The sequence below is a fragment of the Tamandua tetradactyla genome, chromosome X, assembly GCF_023851605.1.
Source record: "Tamandua tetradactyla isolate mTamTet1 chromosome X, mTamTet1.pri, whole genome shotgun sequence".
Taxonomy (NCBI): domain Eukaryota; kingdom Metazoa; phylum Chordata; class Mammalia; order Pilosa; family Myrmecophagidae; genus Tamandua; species Tamandua tetradactyla.
The window spans coordinates 127,325,744-127,350,890 of record NC_135353.1 but is presented as its reverse complement, the minus strand read 5'-3'; the positions used below and the strand labels follow the sequence as shown (position 1 = coordinate 127,350,890).

The 25,147-nt window shown below is 38.2% G+C and overlaps 1 protein-coding gene across 2 annotated transcripts in view; it reads right to left on the bottom strand.

The window, feature by feature from the left end:
- Nucleotides 1-2,742: 2,742 nt before the first annotated feature.
- Nucleotides 2,743-25,147, bottom strand: part of EFHC2 (EF-hand domain containing 2) — a 206,499-nt gene continuing 184,094 nt past the window's right edge. The window contains exons 14-15 of one of the 2 annotated variants that reach the window (XM_077145068.1): nt 18,050-18,155; nt 2,743-3,215 (exon numbers count right to left, since the gene is read on the bottom strand). In XM_077145068.1, coding sequence (XP_077001183.1) covers nt 3,114-3,215; nt 18,050-18,155 — 208 coding nt within the window. In that variant the 3' untranslated portion in view covers nt 2,743-3,113. The remainder of the gene's footprint in view (nt 3,216-18,049; nt 18,156-25,147) is intronic. The other variant, XM_077145067.1, reaches the window with a different exon arrangement.

Below are 25,147 nucleotides of genomic sequence, written 5' to 3'. Positions count from 1 at the left end.
ATCATAATGCGTGAAGGGAGAGGAAGGGGAAGGGAGGAACAAAGGAAAAAGCTATGGAGCAATTCCCATTCAAATTAAAATAAATCCAAGTTGGAATGGTAAGGAAATTTTTTTTTTTTGGGGGGGTTTGCTAATTTCATTTCATTGGTCAATAATTTCCTGCTATTTGAAAGAAGGAAGGGAAATTTAAATATCTTAAACCCATGGCTGAGATGTCAAAGATTGGAAGCTCTAAAACCCTGAATCTCCAAACCTCAAATAGCATAGCACAAGAAAAAAACAGAAATATAAACAAAAAACAAACGGCAAGCTTTATATATTTGTTACTTATTTACTCAGACATGATGCATAAAATAAGGTAAGAAAAATGTTTAAATCATTATAATTAGCATTGCAGTGCTCTTCATCGCCTATTGACTAACATTGTAACCATTTTAGTAAGCACTAAAGTAAACCAATAAACTTTCATCCACATTAGTTTTCAAACTGTTAGGTTCAAACAGGTTAAAAAGGCAAAAAAGAAAAAAGAAAAAAACACACTGCAAATTAGTTACCTGCTGACAACATCCATACTTCATAACAGCAACTCAGCAAACAATTTTACGTGAACAACGTTCACTGATTCAACAGCGTTTAATCAGTTTCTTATGAAAAAATTTGATTTGGGCTTTCAAATGACTTTATCAATCATTCCCACGCTTTCAGGAAGACTAAAAATCAGCTAGTTCTTAAGTATAAAGATTTGCCTGTATTAACCTTCAACTCACCAGGGTATCCACAGGCAGCATTTGCTTTTCAGTCAAAATAAAAAATGTCAGCAGCAAAAAAATAAGTATATGTGGAGGTTGTGAAACTTTAAAAAATACTGCTGAGTGCAATAAATGACAATAGTTGGGGTTTCTTTTTTTCAAAGGGAAGAAATAAAAACTACAGCCATCTTCCCACCTCCCCCAAAGATTTGAGTCTCAGCGTTTATTTGTGCTAAAAACCAGAGTTATCTACTGCTTGAAATCTAAGCAGAATGCATCAGCATTTCTGGACCACCTAGGACCAAGGGGAGCTGGGAGATTTCCAGATGGATTGTAAGACAATTCATTGATATTTACATAATGAGAATAAATGTTTTTCCTCAGATAGCATTTCCCTTCAGTGCCTTGAGACCACCAGCAAAAGAGAGAGGTGCATGAATTCTATTACACTAATAGTCTTTGTTTTTATGGCTTTGGCATTTATTAACTAGTGGGAGCTGTTTATTGGGTCATAAACTTTACTAATGGGGATATTATCTCTAAATTATAAATCTCCTTCAGTATATGGGTTAGTTATAAAAAGAATAATTATTTGAAGTGTCTATATGACTGCAATGTATCATGTTTATTGGCATGATTCCTATAACAGCCATTTAATTGCTAATTGTGGGCTTCAACTGCGAACAAACAGGGCAGTAACCCACATCTATGGAATAGAACGAGTAGTTGTCACACCATGAACTTAGGAGAACATCATTGGTTTGCTTCCTTTCTTTTTCTCCTCCCACTTCTCAAACAAACTATATTACAAGACTGCACAAGGGTTAAATTATCTACTTATTTAAAATCTTGAAGGAAAGGCAACTGAGTGAAGAGTTGAATGGGTAAGTGACAAATCTGTCAGCTTGAAAAGTTACAGTTAAGTGTTAGCCTTCTAAAAGCTTGCTTTCTGCAGAATGGAAAATCTTAAAGTAACAAAATGGTTTGGCACTGTCAGTTGCCTTAAAAAAAGCCTGGGACAAATATCAAGTAATCAAAATTAGATTTTATGGGTAGACGGTTCTAGTATAGAAATTGAGTATACAAGTTTATTGGAAAGTTCTATGGTGTCTATTTTAACAATGGTACATTTAGAAATTATTCTAGGTTTATGGACAGAAGTAGTTAATAAACTTCAGTTTGAAAAAATGAAAGAGCCGTGTTGTCAAGCAAATTGGTACATTTCAATGCCAAGAAGCCAGCTCATTTCTAGGCAAAACACTGCTGCATATGTGGAACGAAAGAATAAAGAGACTGAAAGGGCCCTAGAGATGTCATCAGTTACTCTTCCTTTCTTCAGAGCAGTAGTTGAGAGGTAAAAGGCATAGTCCCTTTGTGATAGACTTCCATTGTCTCCGAAAACACCAGACAACTGAATTTACAATACATAAGACCCAACACCAAAGAATGGGGCAAATTGAGATAGACTTTTTACACTGAATTCCCAGAGGCCCAGAGTTATGGGTTTTAATCAAATGTGCACTACAAGCCAAAAGTTCTTCTGAGACTCAGGATGTTTAGGCCTAGAAGTAAAAATAAAAATAGATCTAGAGAAATCCAGGGGAAAAAAATCTTGTAAAGCTTTTTTTAAAAAAACCTCTGGGGTATGTGTGTGTGGAGCAAAAAAATCATTTCTCAAAATCTTCAACATTCACATCCCTAAATATTTTAGACATAATAAATTTTCGGTCATATTATAATTTTATACATGCATATATTCCTAAGCTAACAAGATGGCTTAAGATAGTAAAAGGGCATTAAAAATATAAACATTGCCTATTATCCCAAATTTTTGCATGTGTGTATGTGTCGGGGGGGGGTACCTTTACTGCCCATGGCTTTTATAAATTTCATAAAATAAATATCGCCACTCTAGAGAGAAGTTTAAGGTGTGTTGCTTCAAGACTCAATTATATAAGTAATAAACATGTGCCAAAAGATTTCAAGAAAATGTTTAATAGAATCACACTTATTGCTTTGATGTAATTTAATTTTATATTGTGATGAATAGCCATCAAAATTTAGTTTCTTTTCATACTGGAATGAATCAAAGTTTGTTGAATCATAAGATTCTTTGGTGTAAATAGATAAAACATATAATAAAAATGTTCTGCATATCTTTAAATGGCATTTTTAATAGTGCCAGTATATCAACAATATTATATGATGTTCTGAAAAACTAAAAGTGACAAAAAATTAATTGTAGTTTATGGATTTCAGTTCAATACAATCTTTTTAAAAAAAAAAACTGAAATTATACCTATTGAAATAAATTTGGCAAAATTAGAGCAGTCAAGCAAAGGTAGTTGACCCAAACTGGCATGGTTACTCCTCTTCTAAACCAAACACGTCCTTTAAAAGGGGTAAGTAGCGAATGAATCTAACAGGAATAGGTGACGGACTCCCCAGCCACACATCTTCACATTGCTAGAAGAAAAACAAAGATTTATATAATTAGAACTATACTGCAAAGCAAAGTGTATTAAATGTAACATCAAATTGCTCCTTGTCTTAGTGTAAGCGATTAGTAAATAGTTTATTTTCAAAGCTGATATTTCCACTGCCCACTTCAGGATCATAAAGACTTTATGGTAGATCGGATTCTTGTTCTTGATTCTTGACTCCTCTGGCTTAAAATTATACATCCAGGCTCTTTGCCATGTTATCTTAAGGTACCTTCCACTGGAGCAGGAGGAGTATATTTTCGTGCCCCTTTATTATGGGTTTGGTCACATGAATGGTTTTGACCTATGAAATGTTAGCAGATGTAACATGAACAAAGGCTCTGATGTGCTGGCATGATCTGGCTTGGCCTGTGGCCTCTGCCATCATCAGGAGATGAACGTGCCCCAGGATGCTGCTGGTCCCATAAAGACACAGCTGGAACAGACCAAATCCAACTTGCATCCTTTAGCTAAGCCCAGGTGAATCCAGCCAAGCTCAATTCACTTACAGAACCATGAACAAGAAAAATAAATGTTCATTTTTGCAAAACACTGAAATTTTGGGGGTTATTTGTTATGCAGCATTATTGTAGCGATGGTTTCTCCTATACTTTATTAAAAACTCAAATTTAAAACTTCAAACTGGTAGGTATAAACGGCTGCTTGGTTACTGTTTCTTCAATCTAACAGTGAAAAACGCACCAGATCGCTTATAGTTCACTCTTGGGGATAATTTGGGAATAAGCTTATATACATAAGTGTGTGTGTGCATGCTATTTATACATATATACTTGTATATATGCCACAATGATCAATTAATACTAATATCAACAAAGGGGGAGTCCATAACTGTGGTTGCTTACATTTATATTGTCAAGGCTAAAGTTGTTTTATAATAAGAGGTTCTATATTTTTACTAGTGTTAGGTTAGTATCCAGAGTCACAGGATGTCACAGAAACACAAGTAAAAGGTCAGTAATTCTGTATAACTGAATTCTGGAAGCAAGCAGAGGAACTGATATTTGAGTTGGGCGTTATGGAATGGTAGCAGTTCAGCAGATGGCCAAAGTGATGAAGGGTGTCCTAGTAGTAGGGAACGGCATCAACAAAGGCCTGGAGACACAGACCTGATTTCAAGAAAGGGCGAATAGTCCAGTGAGTAATGTAAGGCACATGTAGAAAGTGGCAGGAGAGATGGTTGGAAGGAAAAGCTGGGGCCAAACTTTGGGCCTTCTGTGCTAGTTTATACTTTATGTTGTGGATTGGGGGGGTCACTGGTGGGTCTCACTCAAAGGAATATAAAAAATCTGATTAGAAATTAAATAAATAATTTGATGGCAATGTGAAGAACAAAATGAAGTAGAAAGATCAATTTTGGAGGGCACTGCAATAGTCTTGGGGAGAGATGCTTGTGGCACAACTAGGGCAGCAGAAGCTGGGATAGAGAACAAGGATTCATATATGAAAGATGATGCTGTAGTAAAACTATTCTACCTGGAGGGTGATTGATTGAAGTGGGTGACTTAAAATAAAGTGGTAAGGATGGCTCTAAGACTTCAATTATAGTAACAAAGTAGTTGATAGTTGATGATGTCATAAGCAAAATAAGGAAAAACATGAGTTAAAAATATTTTGGGTGGGAAAATAGGGATTGGAAGGAGATGCCACTTAGGTTCAATTTGGGGCATCTTGATGTCTGAGATGCTCATGGGACATCAAGGTGAAGAGCCTGGTAAACACATAATTATGGTTCTGTACAGCACAGGATGAGAGTTTGAAACTGTGCAAAGACATTCAAGTCATTGGAATATGGGTGACATGTAAAACTCTGTGAATCAATAACAGTGGTGCAAAGTCAGAAGAGTACAAATTATCAGCATCTCTAAATAAGGCATAAATGCTTAATTTTAGAGATGACCCATTATGATGAACTGGATGCAGTTTTATGCGGAGTTATGGAAATCTTATAATTACCTAGTAACAATAACAATGATAATTTTATTGAATGTTTATGGTATGACAGGTACTCTTTTTTAAGTGTTTTACAAATATTATGTCTAAGCACAGAAAGCTCTAAGAAGTAGACACTATTATGACACCTATTTATAGAAAAGGAAAAGGGGTCTTAGAAGGGTTAAGTGGCTTGTCTGAAGTTAAAATGCCAGTAAGTGGAGGAGCCTGGACTGCAAGCCCTGCAGTGGGGCTCCAGGGCTCTGCTTTTCTGCTGGGCTATTTTCCAAAACCTAGCAGAGGAGTGGGCCTATTCACAAGCAGCTGGCTCCCATCCTACAGTTGGTCCTATCATTTTCAACAGGAAAAGTTAAGTAGAAGACAAAGAGGCTCTTCAAGTGACACTACTCTTCCCTCTCAAGAATGCCTCCTGTTGGAGGTTGACTGGAAGCCAGCAACCAGCCGGGTAAAGAAGGAAGTGACTATGTAGATAGATGATGGCTAAACCAAATCCTAAGGGGGTGTTTTGTGTAACTTCCATGTGGAAGTTAGTAAAATGTCCTTCCATACACCAAAATTAGTAAATCACTGTATATATTTTAAATGATATTTTTTAATCAATGAAGGCTGAGACCAACAGTCATTCAACTCCACTATTCAACAGATCCTCAAACATTTTATTACAATGCAAAGAAATTTTTGCTCTACATGGTATTTTAAAATTCTGTCTTATTATAGAGGAATAGTACAAATAAATGCATTCCAAATGACTAGTCCATAATAGGTTTTTTTTTTAAATAAAAGTTTTCAGTACAAAAAGAATGAAATACATTATGTGATTTGCATAATTATAATTAAATTATTAAGGGAATGTATTCTTTTATGAAACAGATTTAGTACTAGAACTATCCTCATAGCTTATTAGGTAGCAAAAGTTATTCTTTGCAAGGAATCATGATTTAAATTCTAATAATAAAACAGAATGAAATTAAATAACTTAACTGGAATAATGATAACTCAATATTTTGAAGATGAAAATCAAATTTATTAGCAAAAGCCAGATGTGGGAAAAATGACACTTAAGTAAATATTTTGAAATTTTAAATTAAGGATAACTGAATAAGAAAAGATAAAAGTAGTCCATTTCCTTAAATTCTGACCACTTTAAACCCTGGGACTCCCACAAAACTTTCTTGACTCCTTTAGACCCACTCTGCTCTCTTTCTAGAATCAATACCATGTCACTTGATTATATTTTAGACATTGTCATTATTCTCTAGGTTCCAAGGAGGAGATGACTTTTTTGCCCAAATACCTGATAAATACCACAGGTACATTTGCAGTCCTTGAGGGAATCAAGATGCACCCATTGCCTCCCCCTCCAGTTTTAGGGAGATTTTCGAAGATACTGACAAAGTGGAAAGATAGGAACCATATTTGGGATTCAAAGGAGGGTAGGGTATAGGAGAATTTTAAAAGGCTCAGGGGAGAGGAAATATCAATAAAGCAGAGGACGAGTTACCTTCTTCATAATTTTGCCTATAACCGGGTGTATTTAAAGGAATCACGTGGTTGATCATCCCTTCGTAAAAGGGGTTTTTGATGAAATGACAAATAAGCATACTACCACTGTCTAATTTTTCTAATAAATCCATAAGTGATCCAAATGTTAAAAAATACTTAGGAAACTCTGTACAGTGAGTTAAAATATTCTGTCTTCACTGACTTCTTATTCAGCCTACACTACACAAAGCAAAGCAAAGTCCAGATAATATTGCTTTCCTAGCAGTGCATATAATATAAGTTTTAAGTGGAAATAATGGCATAGTAATTTTACAATAGGAGTGCTCATCCACAGTAGCTGATGGTTCCCATTCCAGATGAGGACAAGCTTGCTTGTGTCTCTGTAAAGCAACCCCTCGGTAGTGCATATTTTGAATCTTAAGTATCTATGTGTAGCAGGCAATGCCAGTGGCTCCCCAACCCCAATTCCCTGACTCTTTCCACTTCAGCATACACCAGCCTAACTCCTCGGCTGCCGCCAGCACATATGTTCCTCACTGAGAACTTTTCTTTGGTCCCTGAGGCCAGCTTTGGTGGCCCCTTTGGCAAGCCACAAGCGCCTGGGAATTAATTCATTGCCCCCACCTCAGGAGCAGCCCTTAACCAATGAATGACAGGAGCTGATAGATGACTACGGCAGCCCCCTTTCACTTTGGGTGGGATAACTCTGAGGTGTTCGTTGGCCACTGGATTTTGGTGGTGAGGGGGCTAAGTTGCAGTTATCCACATTTGTAACTGGTTTGATAACAAGCACTTTATTAACTCCCTTTCTCTTTATTATTCCTTTATTAACAACCTTTTCTCTCTCCCACACTCCCTTACTGGTTTTTCTTCACTTCTCCCCTGAAAATTATTTATGTCCCTTGTCTCCAAGTCTGCTTCTAAGGTAAGTCAAACTAAAATACTATGCAATTTTGCACTTATCAAAATTAGGAAAATGCCTAAGAAGGCCACAGCACAGCTTGGAATAGAGCTACTCCCTGGCAAACTGTGGATAGATGAGTCTCCAACAAGACTTCCTGATAACTAAAGAGACAGTGCCAAAATCTTGAAACAAAATTGAATTTTATCTGGAGCATGAGCAATATCTGCCACATACCATTTTCTGGAAGAAGGAGGGGCTATGAAATACACAGCAGAAATTCAACAATACAAAACACGATTCTAATGGCTGGGAATCAGTATCTCCAAGGGGTCTAAAGAACACCTTCCAAGGTGGTTGTCACTAGAGCCACTTAAGATGTCAAACAAGGTGGCAATAAATGATTTGTTCATCAATGGTGAAAAAATGCAGCTGCCGTTCTGTAAAAATCTCACTCCCTTGAAATGGGTAGTGAAGATCGCACTAGATGGAAACCCAATAAATAGCATTGACCCAGTCAGAATAGTAAAGCTGTGTGTGAGCTAATGGGCCCTGGATTTATTTACTTTGACATTGTTAAAAGGAAATTTAATTGGATTATGTTTCCTTCTAGTTTAATTTTTCTATTATGGAATTGGCCACTAGATGCATGAGGGGAAAAGATCGAGAGCCAATTAAATTCCACGTTTCACTGAAACAAGGTTATTTTTATTCCTTCCAAATGTAAGACTGATAGAGTAATGTTAGTGATTTCACCATGTTAGTCCCCCTACACTTGCTTGGAAAAGGAGTTTTCAGTGGGAAATATCTGAATTTGTAGAAAATCCCATTAGTGTGCATGGAACTGAAACTGTGGTTTTCTTCCTTACAGTAAGATTTTCTTCCTTCTAATAAGGTTGACATGACCTTAGAAATAATTAAATTAGGTTGTCAAAACATAAACTTAAGTAGTATGAATATAATAATAAAATGTTTACATTTCAGCAAAATGAAATTAATTTTTGGAAGGGAATTTTGCAAACACTTCTTGAGATAATCAAAAGCATTTTGATAACATAAGAAAGGCTCATATATGAAACCACAAGATTTGCTTTATTTCTATCCATTTCTGTCTTCATGGTGATGCCAATATTTCACAATCATTTCTCTTGCCCTAGAAAAAGCCACCATCAGTAAGCAGTATTGTCATCTGAGGGAGAGTATAGCTAAAAGACAGGTGTACTTCTAAACATGAAACCTTCCCTTGAAACTGCACTGTGGTAACAAATGAAGTTTTCAAGAAGACATCAATTTTTTTTAAGCTTCAGTGATAGGCTTATATGTACATTTCAAATATACGTCATCCAGCATTCTAAATCAAAGTGGATTCCAGCACTATCATTTCCTATTAAGTTATTGCTTTGTGTTGGGTTACTGCTGTGTGTTTACCTATTATCTTTTAAATTTAATTAGAATTATTAATAACCTTTTAAAATTTCAACTGTTACATTCAACCATGAATATTAAAAATAACTTTGCTTATTAAAAGAGTTGGCACTAGTCCCTATCTATCTAATCCTTACCTTTAGGAATATCTGAGTCTCCACATCTTATCTATAAATTGGGAATGATATTTATTCTCATAAGGTTGTAGGAACAAAAAAATGTCACAGAGTATTCCATAATCTAAACAGCAAAAGGAGATCCTCAACAAGTGGGGTATCCAAAGACTATCCCAGGGTACACCCAACTGCCCCCTACTTCCCACTGCCAAGGCTATATATCATCTTGTGACAAGAGAATGCTTTAGAGCACATTGCTAATATATCTGTAGTCACAGTGCTCATAAAATGAAGCTACATGCAATTTTTCTCAGAAATGTCAAAAGATAAGATGTCAGTCACACAATGTGAATTATAAAGTTTATTTGAGAACTGATTTAGTGTTATCTTTTTTAAAACATGACTTCTGAGATTAACCAGACAGACTCTAAACAGTGGGACCTACTTTGCCAGTTTTACAACTACCATCTGTGAGCAAACACAATAGAATGGAAATGGGGTCTCTAGGACTTGACAGTGCCAAGGCAACATGCTGAGACCACAGACAGTCACATAATGGAGTGAGAGTTAAATTACTGCCCCAATGGCTGGCTGGCTGGCTCACTGTGGGTAGCTATGGAGCTGGGCCAAGGGGTGGCCAAAGGAGTTCCCAGAGAATGCAGGCTACAGGCCATAGTCAATGGTCATCATGGGTGACAGTCTGCTTACATCTGTCCATGTAGAGAAAACCTCTTTCACCAAAGGGCAGCAGAACTAATGAAAGCTAGACTAGTTTCCACCATAATCTTCTTTTTAAATTTTGTTTCCCTATTATCCCACTCCTTTTACGCTGAGGTCGCCTGATCATAATGCATAGGGGAGCCTAATCTGAGTCCACAGACTAGTCCTGCCATGTAGCAGTCCAAGCCCCAGACTAACAGTCTGGAGCTGCCTTTATGCACTATCTGTAGGACTTCTTCTCTTGAGCCTGTCTTTGTTCTAGTAACACACTGTGCTGGGTTATTCTCCATTTGCCCTCGAGATCCATTCTCTGCCCTTTTCACCCTGCACTCTGCCCTGAATGGCTGGCCTTTGTGGATTGCATCATTTCCCAAGCCTCCTTCTCTCTAGCTTCAGAGTGGTTACAGCCCATGGGAAGCAGCAACAGGAGATGGAAAAGCAGGAGGACTGAGAGGTCAGAGTATTGATTCCACAGCCCCTCTCCTTGCTCCCTCTTGCTGGGCCGTGGTATGGCAGTGGCAGCAGCTACATTCTCTACCTGCTGTCACAGCTCCAACTCCCCTGTGCTCCAATAACACCAGTCCCTCTTGCCACTTCAAGTCTAGGGATGACAAAGCCTCCTCACTCTTGGTAGTCCCTGAGCATCCCACCTCCCTGACTCGTTCCCTTTATGCTATCCAACAGTGTAAATAGCTCCTTCATTCAATCCATCTCCATGGCCCTTTTAAGTGTGCTATGTGCTTCCTGCTGGAGCCTCACTAGTAAAGGGACTCATCCTGATCGCCCCCTTGGTGAGACTGATGTTCAAGTCTATTGACTGTTTCCCTCTGATTGCTACATGTTGCCAATGTCTGGATTTCCCAAAATTGTGCACCATGATTTAGAGGGATACCCTGCTGGAACTCCCTGATGCCTTGCCCTTCTAATCCCACATCTTGTGTATGAAGCCACCCCTCCAACTCAGCCTCTGTTAGACTGAAGCTGGTGGTTCTGTCCTGGTTTTGGACCCCTCCACACCCCCGCATAAACTAAAGTTAATTGGGCTAGACCTGAATGGGGTCCCAATCCCCACCCATGACATCTATCCTATCCATTAACACCGATGCAAACAGGATTTGTGTTGAATGTAATACTAAGGCCTATTCAGCTTTCATCAACTGCAAAGTTCTTTTTCATTTCTCAGTAATATCCCTGGATAAGGGAAAAGATCCTGCTGATGACAGTATTAAGCCCAGGAGTAAAGACATCCAGGTTCTGGGTGATGGCCAGTGCTGATGACTTCTAGAGATCTGTCTGTGCCATCTCTGGAACTCTGGACAGAGTCAGCCTGTTCAGTTCATACTGGAGGAAGTGTGCAGCTATCCAATCCTTGCCTTCACCTGGGCCATGCTTCCATACAGGAGCTCAGCCTGCCAGTCCTTATTCTGGACAGAACTTTACTCTTTTCCCATCACACATTTTTTGACAAGGTGTGAGGTGGTCCAACTGGAAGACCTCCTTCTGAAGCCTCACATCTGACTCTTGGCAATGGCACACTCCCTCAATCTTGGCAATCTCCAAAGCTCTAGAGGTTTTTCTCTGTCAACTGGGCCCCAGAGACTTACACATCCAATATGACTCCTCCATGGCCTCTTCTACTATAACCACTGTGCCGTTTTTGAGTTGTGTACCCCAGAAAAGCCATGCTCTTTAATCCTGATTTAATATTTGAGGGTGGGATCTTTTTCATTAAGTTGTTTCAATGGAGTTGTGACCTACCCAATTGTTAGTGAGACCTTTTGATTAGGTGGTTTCTATGGAAATGTATCTCTGCCCATTCAAGATGGGTCTTAATTGCTTACTGGAGTCCTTTAAGAGGGAATCATTTTGGAAAAAGCTTCAGAGACAACACAGACAGAAAGATTTGGAGATGCAGAAATAAACCTCCCTGGGGAAGCTGTTTGAAATCAAAATCCGAAGGACTGGGAGACACCAGCCACATTCTTTTCCAGCTGACAGAGGTGTTCCAGACCCATCGGCCTTTCGTTTTTTTTAGATATCATTCCATTCTACATATACAATCAGTAATTCTTAATATCATCACATAGTTGCATATTCATCATTTCTTAGTACATTTGCATCGATTTAGAAAAAGAAATAAAATGATAATAGAGAAAAAAAAGACTATACATGCCATACCCCTTACCCCTCGCTTTCATTTACCACTATTTCAAACTGAATTTATTTTAACATTTGTTCCCCCTATTATTTATTTTTATTCCAAATGTTCTACTTTTCTGTTGATATAGTAGCTAAAGGGAGCATCAGACGCATGATTTTCACATTCACAGAGTCTCATTGTGAAAGCTATATCATTGTTCAATCATCATCAAGAAACATGGCTACTGGAACACAGCACTACATTTCCAGGCAATTCCCTCCAGCCTCTCCACTACATCTTGAACAACAAGGTGATATCTACTTAATGCATAAGAATAACCTCCAGGATAACCTCTCGACTCTGTTTGGAATCTCTCAGCCATTGACACTTTGTCTCATTTTACTCTTCCCCCTTTTGGTCGAGAAGTTTCTCTCAACCCCTTGATGTTAATTCTGAGCTCATTCTAGGGTTTTTCTCAGTCCCTTGATGCTGAGTCTCAACTCATGTCCCATGCAGAGAAGGGGAGGGTGGTGAGACTGCTTGTCATGCTGGCTGGAGAGAGGGGCCACATCTGAGCAACAAAAGAGGCTCTCTTGGGGGTGACATTAGGCCTAAATTTTAAGTAGACTTGACCTATTCTTTGTGGAGTTAAGTTTCATGTGAACAAACCCCAAGACTGGGGGCTCAGCCTATAGCTTTGGTTGTCCACACCATCGGCCTTTCTTGAGTCAAGATTTATTTCCCTGAATGCCTTAGTTTGGACATATTTATGGCCTTAGAACTGTAAATTTATAATTTAATAAATTCCCCTTATAAAAACCAACTGATTTCTGGTATATTACATTTCCAGCAGCATTAACAAACTAAAGCAACCACTCTCCTCTCAGTTCCTTGCCAGGGGTAAAAAATAAAACAATAAATGAGAAGCAGGAGTGGGGAAGAGACTGTGGCCACACTGCCAAGCCCCCAGTTGTCACCAAGAGCAATCAGGGGCTTCAAGAGTAGATAGTTGCCAAGCTCTGTGGTAGATGCTGTGATGGCCAGAATCCCCTTGAGGAAGGATTTGGTGTCCCAGCTGTGGGAACGCTATAGGCAAGAAGCCTTCAGCTATAAGCCCCTTCAGGGTCTCCTCAGCTACAGAACTGTCTTGGCTAGTAAGGGTCACCTTGCCTAAGGTCATACCCCTTCCTGGACCAACCCACAGCCAATGACTGATTATGTGGAGCCCAGGTCATTTTGGCCAAACTCAGGACAACTCCAGAGGGCCATTCTAGCTCCAGAATGCCCTGTGAGTCAGCCAAAGCTATCTTTGGGATTACATCACAGCTCAAATTCTCACGCTGCCCACTTCTGCTTCCTTCTCCTCCCTTCCACAGTTGTTGAGCCCAAGGATAGTCCCTAATAAACCTGCATGCAAAACTCCATCTGTTTCTTATAGAAACCAGTGTGAGACAAACTCAGACCCCAAAGTGTCTCACTACATTATTAGATATTAACATTTAAGCACACTTACATGATTTAGTGGATATATTTTCACTAATGATTCTACTGCATGCATTATGTATTATGCCCAATCTATTCACACTAAGTATTTTTACATGAGATTATAGACCCACTGGTAACATTCCCAAACTGCCATATTCTCTTTATGAATCAAAGACAGGCTTCAGAGTACCAGAATGCTGCATCTCTGGAATCTGGTTAAGTTCTCATTATTGGTTAAATTGATCCAGTACAATTTTATAACTATGTCATTGTTCTTTTTTTTTTTAAGTGGCTGAAAAGGGATGATCTCTTCTAATGTCTCCTGAAGACTGAAATATTTCTAAGCTTGGTCAGCAGAATTGATTAAGAGATTCTGTGAGTAAAGTCCTTCTCATCCTAAATGAATAAAAATTGGTAGAGCTATTGCTAAAGCAAGTCTCTTTTGGATGTTCCATTCCTGGTCTGTAAATGTTTAACTCTTACTTTTAAGGATAGAATCCCTAATCTCACCCTTGGAAGAGACTGCACAGGGCCCAGGGCCCTGACTTGAAGAAGGTAAGTCATCTCCACTTTACAAACAATAGCAGCAGCTCACATTTAAGCCGTTACTAAGGTACAAGTATTGTGGTGAGTGCCTCGCAGTATATTGACTCAATCTTCACAAAAACTTTCATGAAAGTATTAGTAGTAGTACTATTATTAGGATTCTGGGCCAGACAAACACTGTTCTAAGCCATTGACATATATTAGCTCATTTCATTGAGATGGGGAAACCCAAAAGGTTGAGTAACCTGTACAAAGTCACCCAGTTAGTCAATTGTAAAGCTATGGATTTGAACCCAGGTCTCTATTTTTAGGGATCTTCTGCCCTGAGATCTGTGGTTTAGTAACTGTCCCAATCGACATAGGTAGTAAGTAATAAAGTGGTTGGCAGTGGAGGGAGTTAAAGGGAGCATGGATCTTTTGCCTTTCCATGCAGTGACTCTTCAAGTATGGGTGATAATCCTTTAGAGAGGTCATGAAATCAAGTTAATGTAACGAACAACATTCAAAAGACAGAAAGAAAGATAGTGGAGAGAAAAGAAAAGAAAGGAAGAAAGAGGGAAAGGAAAGACTAGATCACACTGCACCACATGCAGTCAGAACATTATTGTTTCATGAAACTTTTGTTCCATTATATATGTGTGTGCTTGGTGGCTATGATAAAATATATTTCATACTGTTGTTTGTAGTACAAGAAGGTGATTAAATATCATTTAAACTCAGTCATCAGGAAAATAAGAATTAAAGTAGTAAGATACCACTTTTCACATATCAGATGGGCAAAAACTTAAGAATGGTAACATGCAGTGCCAGTGAAATTGTAGTAAAAGGGACTTTCCTCTGCTACTTATGGGAATGTGAGTTGCTAAAGCCTTTTGGGGAGAGAGAAATTGGCAATCATTTATTAAATTTAAAATATATATACCCTTTGACCAAGAAATTCCACTTTGGATAATCTTTTATTATCCAAATAGATATAGAAAAGATCAAGAAGACTATACTTCAAATAATCCATAAAATTATTTTCTGCCGCATACTTTCAGAAGTAAAAATGTAGAAAGAACCTGAATACCTAGCAGTAGACAAATGGATGAGTAAAGTGTTGTATAGCTACACTATAGCTATTAAGGAATAACTTAGGCCTATATATTTTCAGCTAAAGGAATTTTCCACAACGTACTATTAACTAAGATAAAAGCACATTGTAGATAAATGAAGGTAGTGTGATCAAATTTTTGTACAATGAATAATGAAACCCCCACATATACATAATATACACTGGCATAGGATTCTGTGAGTATGGAAAAAAGTTAATAACAGATGGATAACACCAATGAACACTGAACACCTTTGAGTGGTGAATTGGGTAGAATGGAAAAGGAGAGAGAGAAGTAGAAAGTAGTATCAGAGAAACAGAGTCTGTCACTAACTGGCAAAAGTAAGCATGTGTATTATTCAGGATCAATGGAAAATAGAGGATACATGCAAACTGTGCAGTGTGAGAAGAGGCTAATAAAGTGATTATAGTGTTGTGGGAAGTGTTCAGGAAAGCCAACAAGAAGACCTGCAGCTCCTCAGGACTTGTAACAGCAGGGAGCCATCACCCCTATCTGGATCTGAAGGAGAATAGGGCTCATGGCTGTTACCAGAACCAGGACAGGGAAGCTGTATAGAGAATACCTTCAGACAGGAGCTGTGGACACTGGTAGGAGTAGGAGGTCAATCTACAATGACTGGCATGGAGAGAGATTACCTCTCTCCTCTCACCCTCTCCATTCCTGCTGGTGCATCCCATTGGCCAACCCAGCTGGTGGCCAAAAGACAAGGGAACCCACTGATGCAGCCCACAGAGGTCAACCACTGGGGAATCGGGGCAGGGTAGAGAGGGGTGGAGAGCAGTCTTGATGGGACAGATGGATGCTATACTATAACATTAAATGAATGCTATACTGTAACATTAAATGAAAAGGTAGGATATAAAGCCCCATGTACTATTTTACTTTATACATGCATATAGATATAATTCATATGGATAAGAATTAAAAGGTTACCTGGTCAAATGAAAGTATTGATTTGTTTTTGTGATTTTGGATTTTAGTTAATTAAACTCAATACCTTCCATAATAATTATTTTTTAAAAAGCATTTTTTTTCCTTTTTTATTCTTTGAAGTAAAACAGACCTGAGTTAAAATTTTAACTCTACGATACTTTTGCTATTTCTTTAGTTTCCTCATCTCTAAAATGAGATAGTAAAAGTACCTGTTTCAATTTTTTAAAAAGCATTTTTTTTCCTTTTTTTATTCTTTGAAGTAAAACAGACCTGAGTTAAAATTTTAACTCTACTATACTTTTGCTATTTCTTTAGTTTCCTCATCTCTAAAATGAGATAGTAAAAGTACCTGTTTCATAGGGTTGTTATGAAGATTAAATAAGGTAATATAGTTTGGGGTGTTAGAACAGTGTTCGGCACATAGTCAACGCTTTGTTTGTTACTACTATGTTGAAGATGGGACTTCAAGAGTTTCCTAATGGGCATGTCTCCATTCCACTTCTCCAGTTCACCCATAACACCACCCGAGGAAGCTTCTAAAAGGCATGCTTGATAATGTTACTCTCTTAAAATTGGTCAGTGTTCTTCAGACTTTTCAGGACAAAATTCACAGTGTCTTTCATGGTCTCACCTTTGCAGCTATCTTCAGCTTCATCTCTCTCCACGTGTGCCTTCACTCCACCCACACTAATTCCTTCTGGTTCTGCACATGCACCATGCTGTCCTATGTAACAGAATCTCTGCTGGGAGATTGTACCCTGCTAACTCTTACTATTCATCATTGAAATTCTGAAGGTCATCTCTTATGACAATTCTTCCTAACCACCACCCCCTAGTCTGTTTTAGAAGCAGCTTTCTCCTAATACCATAGCATCCCAGGCACATTGTAGATCACCCCATACTCCAAATCATATGTGTGATTCTCCCATGAACAGTGGGCAAAGGAAGTGATAACGAACTTTGTCTCTGGACCCAGCACAAAACATAGAATTTGCTGAGAGTGGATGCTTAATCATGATTTGCTGACGATTAAATGGATAAATTAAAAACTTAAGTAACTGACCCAAAGTTGCTCAGCTGAAGAAGTGTCAGAGCCAGAATTCAACCCCAGCTCTGTTTGTTAGCCATTGCTATCTCCCAACCATGCTGAAGTTCTAAGGCTGCCCCTGACACCCCAGAGTAGCTTCATGCCTGAGTAGACTCCCTGGGGGTAATTGACCAGTTCAGGCCAGAATGAGCAGGTCAACAGAGACTGACAGGAATAAATGTCCTCTTTCTGGGAGTATCAACCACATGACATTTGCCTTATCAAGGGACTTTCCCAAGAAAATCAATTTCTGGAGCATGTTAAAATACAAACAAACCACCACCCACCCACCCACTCCTTAAAGACAATTGGTCCAAAGAAATCTTAGAGAATTCAGACAATTCCACAATGTTGAGAGCATCATTTGATCACGTGAACTTTGTTTTCCCTAACCAAGCATTTTTCTACTGAATTTTTAGTTTGAATTTGGCTCCACTGTGAAATGTACATCCCCATACTATATTGCTTCACCCACAGTAAACCTGAGTATACAGCCACAGATACACTGGGGAGTCTTGACATATACACCATTTGGGATTTGCTCTTTGTGGCTTGTAATATTACCAGAATCCCTTGAAAACGGTGTTTATATCTATTTATAACTGTAACCTATTATCCTATTTTCCATATAATTGGATGTGACTGAGGTTGAAAAAATTCAGTTGCATAAGAAAGTCATGCTCTTTAGAGGGCAGATGTTTGCTCAGCATGGAAAGTGAATTAGCCTTTAACACAAATACCCAGAAATGCAAAAATACTCCTTCCAAAAGTGCTGGTGCTAATATTTTATATTGGAGAATAATTTTAAGATAAAGTATATTAAAAATGCAAGGGAGGTAGCCACAGCTGGCTTTAAAGATTGATATTAAGTTTACCTCAGTGTTGTACAATATTGATTCCATTTCAGGCATTGGATTCGTTCTCCAGTTCAGGGCAGAGAAAAATGAATCATAATTTATTTGTTCTTCACTGTCTGCAAACCTGAAAATAGAATCGTAGTATATGATTTGACCCATGACTCAATCTTCAGAATTCAAGACCAAAATGTTAGCTTAAATTTTACCATGAAAACATAATATCAGGCACTACTTCAATAGCTGATATTTTTCTTACTTATTAGTTTATTACCCATTTTGGACCCTGTAGAATGTAAACTCTTTGAAAGTAAGGATCTCACTCATCTAATGCACCAAACTATCCCGAGATCCCCAATCAGTGTTGGCACCTAGTAGGTGTTCAGTAAATGTCTGTGGCAGTTGCAAGAGAAACAAATTAGATTATTCAGTAAATAATCCCATCTCTATATTTTGTTAAGATGTTTCAATGTTTCAATTACATAGTTGATATTATATGTCAGTAAAATAAAATGTCCTTATGTTTCTTGAATTGCATGCCTCTTAAATCTTTAAGGCAAGCCTCAATTTATTTTGTCTACTAAGATATTTTTAGGAAAAAATAAAAAGCATTGTTATCATTTATTATATAGCCATTAAAAAGAGTCTTTTTATATCCATATTTGCTGTCAGGAAATATTTCAGGATACATTGTTGAGTCAAAAGAAGGTCATAAAATAATACCTAGAGTTAAGATTCCACTTTTCTCTAGGGTTATATTTATATAAAAAGGCGCAGCAAAAAGTCTAGCAAGCAATAAACTTAAGTATGAAGAGCACTTATCTATGGGAAGACATATTATGATTTTTGCTTTCTTCCTTGGACTTTTCTGTATCATCTGAATTGTTTTAAATTTATAATCAGAAAATATTAAACTTATTTTCATTCTGAAAAAACATTAATAAATGATAATCATGCATCATAAAACTATATGTTAAACTAACAGGTCTGTTTGACCATTATTTCCTAACTATGGACACGGCTTAAATTCATCTTTAACCGTAATGGAGTTTGGCCAATAAGGCACAATAATTTCAACGCAATTGCTATAGTGACCTAAGCTAAGATATTTAATAATACCTCAACTGACCACATTCTGCCACTTTCTAAAGCTAAATACATACTGATAACGTAATACCATATTTTGAAGGAAAACACAAAGGTAGTCACTAGGGTATTGCTCCAGCTACTGCTCTCAGGACTTGCAACTCAAGCCTCTTCCCCAAAAAGCAAGTGATGTGTACAAGTTACTATCTAAAGGATGAATGGAAACAAAGGATAAGTCATTATAAACAAACTTGGTGGCAATAAAAATAGGAAAACAACATATTCATAGTAAGTCAAAAGATTTTTTGCTTGAGGAAACAGTGGCTCACATTCAGAAACTAATAAAAATTAGCAGCAATAGTTTGCGTGTTACAAGAAGAAGCCACGTAGACTCATCAATCGAAACTAAGTGGAATAAACAAGAGTGATCAGAAGAAGGGAAAGGGAATTGTGTAATTTTTTTGTATACGTTTTATTTGGCCAAGGATTCTGGGATTCAACTGCAAAATGCTGCCCCCTACCACTGCTTACCCTTTGAATTTTGGCTCACTCATCATTTGAACTGCTTTAAAAGCATGCTCTGTTTATGGAAGTATCTGTGCCAAGATGTGTGATCATTAGTTCTTTTATTTGTGTGATTTAGCGAGAACTAAATCTCAGTGAATTAAACATGTTTTCTAAGAAACCTTCTTTTAGTATGGAGCCTTGAAGAAAACTATTTCCTAATACCTCAAGCAGGAGCTGAAGTCAGAAAACAAGATAACATAGGGCCTTTGACTGTGATTCTGAGGAAAACTCAGAGCCACTGAAGCATATTGTGCAGAGAAATGTGGGACCTAACTTATTTTCTGAAAGTTATTCTGGCCGGTATATTGAGAACAGAATGTAGGGGGGCAAGGCAGACGTGGTAAGGGCCATTAGGAGTCTTCTGCAATAATGCAGATGAGAGATAATGGTGGTTTAGATGAGGGTAGTGGCAGAGGAGAGTAGTGAAGAGTAGCCAATTCTGAATAAATTTTGAATATGGAACCAGCAAGATTCCTGAAGGACTGTATAGAGTATATAACAGAAAGAGACAGGGATCAGGACGACTCCAAGGGATCTGCTGGAACAACTAGAAAGATGAAGCTGCCCTAACTGAGATGAGAAAGACTGCAAGTATTGCAGGTTAGGAGGAAAGAACAAGAGTTCAGCTTTGGATATGTTACATTTCAGTTGGTGGTGAGCAGGTGGGTATAAGAGTCTGAATTTCAGGGAAGAGGTCTGAGTTGAAGATATAAATGTAGGAGTCGTTAGCATAGAGATGGTATTTAAAGCCATAAGACTGAGAAACAAGTTTCTCTATTTAGTATTACTAACTATCAGTAAATTCCTATTATGCCAATTACAGGAAACATTTATTTAACCAGAAATGTAATATCCTAGTAATTTGAGAACCAATCAAAAGTTGATCCAACAGATGTATAATGGCATCAATTTCACCCCTCAGATACAATTCACTAACCACTCCTGCAAGTTCTACCACCATAGCATATCACAAATCTCTCTCTCTTTCCATCTCTCCTACTATGACCTAATTCCCAGCCACCATCATCAGTCACCTGGATTACAGCAATAGCTTATCTTGGTCATTCTGCTTCTACTCTTACCTTACTATAGATCATTCTCCACCTGAGTGAACAGATCAATCACGTCCTTGCTTTAAATTCGTCAATGAATTCTCCGTCCTCTTAGAATACAAGTTAAACTCCTTATCATGGACTTCAAAACCCTATATAATCTGGCCTGCTGACCTCTTTAACCTGATCTTAAAATTCTCTCCCTCTTGATAATGTTCCATCCACACTGGTCTTTTTGTGTCTTGATAACACTCAGCTTGTTCCCAGAAATGCAAGGCATTTCCTTTTTTTCTGGAAAATCTCAATTAAAATGTCATTTCTTCAGAGAGGCCTTCCTGAAGTTCCTCTTCTCTGAGTACCCATGCCTAACTTTGCATTTGCACTGGATGATGGCTTTGGAACTTACAAGAAGCTTTCTGGAAGTCACCATGAGAAATCCTATCATTGCTACCACTAAGTCTGATATTTACTTATGCTTCCCTGCCACCTATTATTCTAACCTCCGGCTTTCTCCCCTGTCCAGCACACGACATACCAGATTCAATGCATTTAACCAATTAAGCATTTTCAGAAGTATCCTATATGGACTCAAATGATATTGGTGAAGGATCAAACGACATAAATTTAAGAGTACACAGCTCAGAAATGATGTACAAAATTATTTTTGAGAAAATGTTTTTGAAAGATTTCACCTTTCTAAAGTTCAAAAGCCAGTCCTCAGAGAAGAACTGAGCTAGAGTAGTAAAATACTCCAAATTTTTATTTTCCATTCTGTCTTAGAGGATCTCAATTAATGTGGAAATCCCCCCAAGGAGAGCAAAGGAGAAAAGAACAAACAATCTTTCATTAAAAGGGATAAAACAAGCTGATTGTTCTTGGAGGAATTTTTTGCTCTTTGGAAGTAGATACAATTGTAGTAAGTCATGATGGACTGATCATAAAAATTTGTCCACTTTTTCTCCTCAAACCTCACCAAAATGGCAATAAAGGAATAAAAATAAGGTAGTAACCCACAATAACAATGCTAGCAAGAGAAAAGACAACAGTGGACAAGCAATTTAAAATAAGATGGAAAGCAGACAGAGGCCTGATGACTGACTTGGTGGAGCTGAGGATGTTGAACTCAAAATGCTCATGGTAGGGGACAATGAAAAACCAGCCAATGTGCCCCACAATGCCCAGCCCCCGAGGCTCAGTGCTTATAAACATTGGATGCCACTTAAGACAGGGATAAGGTGTGGGGCTGAAAACAAGTATCATTTTAAAGCCTGAAGAGAGAGCAGCCAAACTCTGAAGTATCTCCCACTAAACTGTACTTATTCTCCAAGGAAATTCAACTAAAGAAGCTCCAGTCCTGGGGAGATCAAGCATAATGGAAGGCATAAGTGGGCACTGCATACTGAACTTGGAAGCTCTTAGTCCCCTTCTTTCTACTTTCCTGATTCTAAGATGCCAGTGTCCATGCTGAAATTCCCCTCTCTTCCTCCATTCCTTTACCCCTATCCCAGCAGAAGATCAGATTTTTTTCTGGGAATAATCTAAATGGGAAAAGATCTCTAGATACAGGCTTCTGAGGACTCCCTAGTGAAAATGAGGACTCAGGACCGGACCTGTGTAATGAAACCAATCAACAATAGCTACTCCACAAAAGCCAAAACAGCAACAGAAAAAGAGGAACCAGAGAAACAAAGCTGATTCAGGGTGCATAGGAAAAGACATAAGATACAGGATTGTTACACCCACGAACACAAGAACAGAAAACTACAAAAAAGGAATACCAACAGACTAAAAAAAAAAACACTCTTATACTTAAAAATGTAATAGTAAAAAGACACAATGGAAGAGGTGGAAGATAAAGTTGAGGAAATCCTTTAGTAAATACATCATAATGGCAAAGAGAAAGTTTGGGAGAAAACAGATGCAAATTTGGGAAAAGCAAAATCAAAATAACCTGATTCATAAATATTCATAAAGGAAAAACAGAAATGGAGGGTATGAGAAGAAAGTATTAAATAATTAATAAAACAATATCTCAGAACCAAAGGACAGGGTCACCAGACTGAAAGAGTTCACAAAGTGTTTAGCACAATGAATCCATATATAGCCACACAGCTATACACACACACATATATACACATCAACATCACAATGAACTTCCAGAACACAAGAAATAAAGATAAGATCTTAAGAGCATCCAGGAAGAATAAACAGTAATAGGAATCAATATTATGCTAAATTCTCAAGCATCATAACAAGAAGTTAATAGACAGTGTCTAAAAATGATAACTCAAGAAATAGCAGTTATGTGCAAGCTATTTAAATGCCTGAAGAAGTGTCCAAAAGGGGCTGGAAAGGCTGCTTCTTGTGAATGGGTCTGGGGGTAGGGAGGGATGCTGCCAGAGACTGTTGTTTTTTGTAGTAAGGTTTTTTAAATGATGTGATTATTTTAAACTCTGAGTTTGTATCACTTTGATACAATTAAAGATTTAAAGAGTAAAAAAAAAAAAAAGCAGATGAGTGACTCTGAAACATATATTCCAAAATAGTAAGTATAAAAAAAATCAGACTTGAAATAAAGGGGAGCACTAATAGTTGGGAGCATGTTCGCAGGAAATAAGTCTCCCAGTCTTCCTCCCTGCTCCAAAATTCTGCACGTGGCCTCTTCCCTTGGACAACTGATATGGTGAGATTTTTCTTGTCATCTTTTGTGAGGCAGAATATATACTACATCTGTTATACACTACGCTTGTTGCATGAGGTTAGGAGAAAGAAGATCTAGGATACAAAGAAGTTCTCCAGAGCTAAAAATAGTACAGGTTGAAGGAATGAGAGAGAAATGGTTCAGAGATGGAGAAGGGTTTGAACATCAGGGGAGTGAGAACAAGTCATTTACTCCTGAGTTTATGTCCCATTTCACTCCTCTTGAAGTCCTTCTGTTTCATAATCCTAGGTCATCATTTGCCAAATCCTATCCATCCTTTCAGAATGTTTGGGAATAGCCCAAGAACCATACAGGCAACTTGTCTCCTGATTTCATGATCATGCTGTGTTTCTCATCAAAAGTCTTAGTGTCCTGATCCTCCACCTGAATCCCCTACTTCATTCCTCTCCAAATGACATTTGGCTTTTGCTAAAATACTGATGCATGGTCAAAGGATGAAGATTTGCCACTCTGGAAGAAATTCTTTATGAAAAGCTTTGAAGGCAATTCCAAAGAAGAACTTTCTATGGCAACATTGTTGGAATCAGTGCACAGCCTTCCAGAGTGACTGCCCTAAAGGGCAACACTAATTCTGGCTTTAAAGCTTTTCTATGCTTGTTAAAAAGTCAGTCTCGCTACTTTAAAGTCCAGTTCACAGTGCTGAAGTGTTTTCCTAAAACCGCCATAAATTCTTGTTTCCCTTTGATACTCAGGCAATCCACTATTTCCTTAACTACACAAACTAATGGACATGTTTGTGGAAGGAGGGGGAGGGAAGGCAATCTCTCTGGCTCCTCACTAGATAATAATGACCCCCCCCCAAACATGTTTCCTGAGGCCTTGCTTGGTGGGAGTTCTTAGAAGTAAGGCTAATGTGACATTTGACTGATGCTAGTGCTCCCCCTTCAAAAAATGATGAATGGCTTGAAAACTGCAGAAGCCATCCATCTCCTTGCCACAGGGAATAATGGTGAACTGCTTTATTTCCACCATCTGTGGAAGTAAAAGGCTTAATGGCAGTTGTATTTTGCTGAAGAGTTATACGGGTTCCCCTCAGCTGCAAAGGACATTTCATAATGTAGGGGAATGGGCTGGGCTGCATGACCAGGTATGGAAAGGAGGAAGAGCAGCGAAGAAACATTTTTGACTTAGTTGTGTTTGGTTTCAGTTCATTACCCGACAAGCCCAGAGGTGCACACGGAAACACCTGGTGAAATTCTTAAAGACCAAACACTTGAGAAAAAAGCGAAGATCTGGGCCACTGCATTGGCTGACCACAAAAACATAGGGCTGGCAAGATAGCATCCCCAAGTTGCCAATGATCAACTCTGGTTGTCTCTAAGTAGGCAGGTTTCTAAATTGTAATTTTGATTCCAGCCCAGTTCTTCTCAATGAGGCAGGTCACAGCTGCTGAGCACAGATCATAAACAGAATTAACACTTTGCTGTCCACGTGGTTTGCGATTTTTAAATTATTTCTTAAACTATAAATAATCTTACATTTGAGAAAGTGGAAAGCATGTGTGTGTGAGTATGTATGTATGTATGTAGGGGGCTCCTCTCTGAAAATGCACCAAATAATCTGCACAACAGTGACCACATGGCTCAACTCTTGCCCATAGCCTAAATGCAAGGTCTTGTCCGCAGACCAAACTGGCATTCCTGGAAGGGGACAGGGGGTGGGGCTGGGAAAAGTATAATGGGATTATTTTAA